This window comes from Olea europaea, unplaced genomic scaffold, assembly GCF_002742605.1.
Source record: "Olea europaea var. sylvestris unplaced genomic scaffold, O_europaea_v1 scaffold2692, whole genome shotgun sequence".
Lineage (NCBI taxonomy): Eukaryota > Viridiplantae > Streptophyta > Magnoliopsida > Lamiales > Oleaceae > Olea > Olea europaea.
The window spans coordinates 19,539-26,163 of record NW_019245313.1 but is presented as its reverse complement, the minus strand read 5'-3'; the positions used below and the strand labels follow the sequence as shown (position 1 = coordinate 26,163).

Here is a 6,625-nt window from a genome sequence, read left to right as displayed (position 1 = left end):
AGAAAAGAAAAATAGAGAACAAATTGTAACAATACTTCCAATTTTTTTTTTAAAATACAAATAAATAATTATTTTTTTAAAAAAAATCACTTTCTTTTTTTATTATTTATTTGAAATTAATTTATTTGTATTTTTTTTTTGATAGTTGTAATTTGTTCTTTATTTTGTTTTAATTAAATATGAGGGTATATTTATCTTATACCTTTAATTGGGAAAATGAAGATTTTCAAAATATATTGTGAAAAATAAGTGTGAGCATGTTAAAAAATAAAAAGTAGGGATGTTTTGTACAATAATATTGAAAGGTAGAAACGTTTTGTGCTAATTTTGGATTCATTTATAACTTTTTAAAAAGTTTGGGAGTATAATTATAATTTGTTCTTAAATTTTCCTTTTCTTTTGTTTTATTTAAATGGGAGGGCATTTCGATGAAAATGACCTTTTTTGCAATGAAAGATGAAAATAAGGGCAAAAATGTTAACAAAATAAAAGTAATAACATTTTATATAATAATATTGAAATGTAAGAATGCTTTGAGCCAATTACCCTTCGGATTATTGCTAAAGTTGATTGTATAAAAACTACAAAAGCTATAACTTAAGGACCAAGAGTGCAATTTTAACAAGTAAAGTCAAACTGAAAGTAAATTTCCCCGTATTTGCTCAAACATGATCCGTACCCTGTCATCTTTACATAGCAGAGCACGCCAATTCAGCCATTCATTATTCAATTTCACCAACAATTCTCAGTTAAAATCCAAATCAAGATGGAATCCTTGTCTCGTTTCTTCCCCAAAAATCATCTACAAACCCTAAAGCCCAACTTGGATTCTCCGCCTATGGCCGATACGAATGGAGGAGAAATACATGAAGATAATGAAGAAGAAACTACTAGCAACGAGGAAACGGCGTCGTCTAGTGAGAGAACAACAACTGAAGATGCTGATACTTCGTTATCGCCTCCCGAAACGGCACCGTCTAGTACAAGCCTTGTGGTTGCAGAGAGAAAGGGGTCAAATATGGAGACTCCACCAACGGACGATGTCTGCCCTATCTGTTTCGGGAACTTTAATGTTCCCTGCCGTGCTCCTTGTGGCCATTGGTACTGTGGTATGTAAGGCTGGCTGTTTATTTGTTTCATTTGTTGTTAATTAGTAATCTGTTCTTTAGATATCGTTTTTCGTTTTTTGGTTAGATAAACTCTCGTTGTTTAAAGGCATAACTGTTAAATTGGACATTGATTTCATTTGTGTATTTGGAGATTCATAAATATGTAAAAATTTGACTCCGAAACATTCCGAAGGAAGTCGCAGATTTGACTTTGAAATTTTGCTGGTGAAATTCTTTGTTGTGTCCTTGAGACGAGTAATCCTTCTTGTAATCAGTTTTTTGAGGTAAAAATGAACAAATACTTATGTGGATTTGTCTTCTAGTTTTAAAATGAAAAGAGGAGTATGTTATTACTCTCCATTATTAATAATGTCGAAAGCTGCTGTGACGCTATCATTATTTGCTACTAAGCATGGGGACCTGTTGAACACACCTTGATGCCCAATATCTTATCAACGCTGGCAAAAATAATTCTGCTATGACTCGCCCATGATCCATGGTTATGCACTGAGAGATTCTGGTAAAATAGATTTTGATGATTTGATTATATTTTATGTTTCGATTAGTGATTGGTTACTCTTGGATCTTCTATTTTGTATTTGTACTTGCAAGAATCTTGTTTGATTTTAATCCACAATCACCTTTGTTGAGAAAAAGTGAATGTGACCAGTTCCGTCACTCTTACACATATAGACTTCTAAAGTCACATTCTTCCAGTGTGCTCTGAATGTATAAGATTGTTACCTGTTCTTTATGTCTAGTTAGGGAAAAAAAATGGATTAAAACATTTCTCATTAATGCTGCTTTCTGATCTCTCTTCCTTTCTTGCTCTTGTTTAAAATTCAGTTTTAATTGTGTCTCACCATTTGGCATTTATCTCTTGTAGGAGGTTGTATTTTGCAGTATTGGAACTTCAGTGCTGCATTGCGGCCTTGCAAGTGTCCAATGTGCTCTCAGCACATAACTAAATTGACACCTGAAGCATCCTTGTACTGTCAGCACGAAACCGAAGTTTCTCAAGTTTTAAAGAATGTTAATAATTACAACCGTCTGTTTGTGGGAGGCGTTTCTGGATTACTGCTGGTAGGTTGATATATCTATATAGACATGATACTTGAAAACATATGCATATCCTTAAATAGTGGAGATGCTAGTTAGACCTTTTTGAATAAATATTCAGATGAAATAATAAATTGAATTGGATGGGAATTTTGATCACAATTCTATAATATATTGCTTCAAGTTTTGTGAAGATTTTAAATAAAACTCAAGCATTTTTCCAGGGTTTCTTTTTCCATAATATGTTGCTTCCATTACATCAGAATGGAGCACACAGGAGTTAACTTTAGTTATGGACAAATTTTATAAAGTGAATAAATAGCTGTCATTGTTGATGATCGCTATCTCAATCTGAGAATCAAATGCATATGATGTATAATGACCATTTTATATGGGAGTAGGATTCATGTTACGTAATATTTAGGAGTATCAGAGGAAATGAAATTAGAAAGTTGATTGTTGATTGATGACCACAACTCAATAAAAGCTTACTTCATACTGAGGAAAAGTTGACAACAAATAAAGCCAAAATATTTTACTTATTTTTGTCCCCAAGTAGATATTATGGCTACCATGAAAAGATCCAGGAATTGGCGTGCTCAGAGATGAATGTTGTGCTGTTGTAAACTTCACTATATACGACAGTTAACAATTACAAGTTGTTAAGATGCCGTGTCAAAAATCAGGGGTGGATCTAGGACCAGACTAAAAATATATTTTAAGTCAGGCTAATATGTTAAAAAAAATATTCCACCTAATTTATTTTTTACATAAAGTACACACACACACAGTCATTGTTGGATAACCACGGTGTTTTTGTTGTGTAAAACTATCTATATTGCAAAAAAGTAACTAGAAATTTGTCTTCAAAAGAGAAAACTAGAAAGTTTCATTTATTATTTGTTGCAAGTTTTTTGGGATCAATGACTTAAAGCATCTCGGTTTCTAATCAGCAGTGTTCATTTGAATTGTTATACTCATTGATTTTCATACACTTGTAAGGGCATGTCATTAACATTATCAATACTTTCCTGGACCTTTGATTTTTTATCTTCCTCTGCATAATACAGAAAATGCTTGCCATTCCATTATACTTCAAGAGACTGTTTCGTGACATGTTGAATCCCGAGAGACCTCGCCTCTTCGAATTGCGAATGATTGCAGTTAAGTTAATATATCTATTACAAGAATAGGACGGGGTGATTTCTCTTGCATTAACCACTAAGTTCACTTTTATCATTGCTTACAAGATAATAGTGTTTCAATTGCACTGATTTCCTTTTGCTTAACTGATGCTGTATTATTACTGTCTTTGTTATAGATTTTACGAAGTCAACCAAAGTAAATTATTTGAATTAGAAATTTTCAGGATCTTTTCAAAAGTTTCCTAGTTTTTGTGCGTTTCAGCATCCAGGGCAAATCTTCTTTGTGCAAATCTTTGGAAAGCAAAGTTTAATCTGGAGGTTTATGTTTGATAAGTCAATTACTCGAATTGATATGAAAGTGTGTTTACCCCATGTAGAGGAACTAATCAGCAACCATGTAGGATTGGACTACGTGGACACATATGTTTTGGTATAAACTTGCTGAAGGGAAGTATTAGAGTGGGAAAAAAATTATTTTCTTCAGGTTGTATTTCAAATGCTTATTAGTATTATGATTGCACTCCTCTCTTGTCCGACTTGTGAGATCTAGGGCAGAGGAGGGTGATGAGAACACCACAGGGTCTAAGGGTTTTACAAGTTCTTGCTCCTCTGTAGGAGGCTGAGGTGTATTTTGATCGTGGCTGAAGATTATGAAATGAAGTGATAGGAATTGGATCAGAAAGGTTTTAGGAAAAGTCAAAAACATAATAAAGGGTCAAGATGTTCTATCTGAACTACGTATTTATAAGAGATTAGAAAACAGGAAAAAAAGAATTGAAGCTAGGGGATCAAAATTTTGAAGTGTGAGGCCTGTCTATAATCACATTATGGCTTGTAATGAGTTTGCCTCATATACAGGCCGCATGCCCTTTATTTAGATCATATATCATGTATGCCTTAATTTGTTCAATTAGACTACTGCATTATAGATATAACTAGAGTTGAGAAGTCTTATATCATTCTAAATAACCTTTCATAGCCTGATAATTTTCTCTCTTTTATTCAATGAACAGCGGGATGTAGCACAATTAAGAATAATGAAATGCCGTGTGAAGGTCAGTAGATGGCTAGTTAAAAGTTTTAAATTATGAATATAACCATAAAGCACATGATCAAGTGCCTTGGATAAATACATGACCTTTGACAGAACATCTTGTAGGCTATTTAAAAATTTCTGTGAGCTGCTGTATTTAATGGGACATGTAGGAGACTAGCATTACTGCATGGAATCTACAAGATCCTGTTATGGTTCGTAAGGATGCATTGTTTTTAAATGTGCCATCTTGGCCCTTAATTGGGGCATTTATATAATTATACATATAAATGCTAGAAACTTGTGGACCAATGTCGTCGCATGGAAACTTTTGTTACTTGTCATGTTTTTCCTAACCATTTTGGTACCTTGATGCGGCGTCTATTATTGTTTTTTATTTTGCCCAATTTGTTTCAGATATTAGATGCATGAACACAATTGCTAATGCAAATTTTAACTGTTTCTGTATGCAGTTGTTTCTGGGAATCCTTTATTCTTTCAGTCCCTTCGATTTCCTCCGAATAGGTACTACTACGGTTAACTTGATTGTTTAAGATTCAATTTAAGTTTGAGACAGCTAATTTTGACAGTTTTGGTTTTCTAGCAATATATGAAGATATATTAGCATAAAATGGAGGAAATAATGAACATTCACTAAATGGGTATCAAATTTACTTGTCAAAGTTCCCCTTGTATTTTGCAAAATTTGGGAAGACTTTGATTCAACCACTTCCTTCTCTGCTTCTGCTGTTAATGTTTTCCCAACCAACAAATTTCTGTGCATTGCAGCGCCGTGGCGGAAATGTTTTGTGTTCTTAATTTAGACCTTATTGATCATTGGCAGGTCGTTGGAATGTCATAGATGTGTTTGATTACTCTGCCGTTGCTCTCTCATTCATCTTTTATCTTATTGGGCTCGTCGTCCAAAGAAGGCGCTTACGAAATGTTAGAGAATTGGCTGAAATTGAAGCAGGGCTATGAATTAACCACGTTATGTTCAGTTTTGTGACACTCAATGCTGTCGTCAATTCTTCGAGAGCATGGTGACAAAATGAATGTGCAGGTTTTTTTTTTTTTTTTTTTTTTTTTTTTTTGTGGGAAAAAAATTTTTTTTTTTTTAGAAAAGGGGCCATGATAAAATTTTGCATGTACAGAATTTTTGTTCACAGAATCTGGCCAAAACCCTCATTGTGCGCTGCCCCATGTGTGATATAAAATGCCAAAAAACTACCACCTACCCACCAATATGTCTTTTCTGTAAAACATCTGTGAGCAAAAATTCTGTAAGTGTAGTGCAACTCTAAAATTTTATATCGTAGACGGTAGAATCTACCATGGAGATGATTGGAGGGTGCCCCACCCCAACCATCTTTAGAATTCAAGAGAAAGTACGAAGAAAAATCATTCAAGATCCAAATGGGGGTTTCGTAATTTTTTCGACTATCTTGTCGATGGAAGTTTTTAGATAGAAAATATACTAAAGAAGTGTAGAAGTATATTGAACTATGAACGGTGGTAATATTTACAGCCCTGCTTTTGGGAACAGCCCATCCTCCAATAGGGGTGGTACATATTTGGCTTTGTTTATTGGCTTGTCCCAATGGTTTTTTTTCTAAAAAAAGTTGAATTCTAACATTGAGGTTCCTCACCGTCCAACCTCTAGAGCTTTGCGAAGGAGGTAAATCGCGGGATGTGTCCCAACAGGTTAGGAAATAAGAGCTGTCTATATATTGCGCTAACAAGGAGTCTAATTACATGTCTCAGAAATCGAATACTCACACTGCGGCTGTTCGCAAAATTATTTCTTCTCGATTTGAAAACCCACCGCAAGTGTACGGTTCGTTAACAAGTAGTAAAGTGGACTATAAGTCCAAGTATCGTTCCCACGAGAATTAAATTAGCTCTAATTAAACTAATGTGACCTTAACCGAATTTAATTGAATGAAAATTTGGTTTAAATATGAAAACCCTAATTTTGGGAGAAATCCCCAATTCGAAACCCTAATTGCAAAGAAAATCCTAATTTCAAAATTGGAAACCCTAAATTCAAAATTTCACTAATCTAATGAAATAAATACGCAACTGAAATGTAAATATGCAATTTTAGAATTATTCTATTGAAATGAATTGAAATGAAATCATTAAGAACTTGAATCCCCAATTGATTATTAAAAACCCTAATTTCACAAATTCAACGAATCGATGAACAAAATGCCAATTCAATGTTCCTAAATTATCCAATACACTCTCTCGATATATATTGAATCTACTCTTACACA

At 33.7% G+C, this 6,625-nt stretch overlaps 1 protein-coding gene across 3 annotated transcripts; it reads left to right on the top strand.

Annotated features, from left to right (window-relative positions):
• The first annotated feature begins 663 nt into the window (after window positions 1–663).
• On the top strand, window positions 664–5,444 carry LOC111383454 (E3 ubiquitin-protein ligase RNF170-like). 3 transcript variants are annotated; one of them, XM_023007567.1, is made up of 6 exons: window positions 664–1,109; window positions 1,996–2,192; window positions 3,239–3,331; window positions 4,327–4,368; window positions 4,820–4,871; window positions 5,191–5,444. In XM_023007567.1, the coding sequence occupies exons 1-6, from the start codon at window positions 767–769 to the stop codon at window positions 5,325–5,327; spliced, it is 864 nt and encodes a 287-aa protein (XP_022863335.1). In that variant the 5' UTR covers window positions 664–766; the 3' UTR covers window positions 5,328–5,444. The 3 variants fall into 3 exon arrangements, with proteins under 3 accessions (XP_022863335.1, XP_022863337.1, XP_022863336.1); XM_023007568.1 differs by lacking the exon at window positions 4,327–4,368 and having other exon boundaries at window positions 666–1,109; XM_023007569.1 differs by lacking the exons at window positions 3,239–3,331; window positions 4,327–4,368.
• Window positions 5,445–6,625: the final 1,181 nt, after the last annotated feature.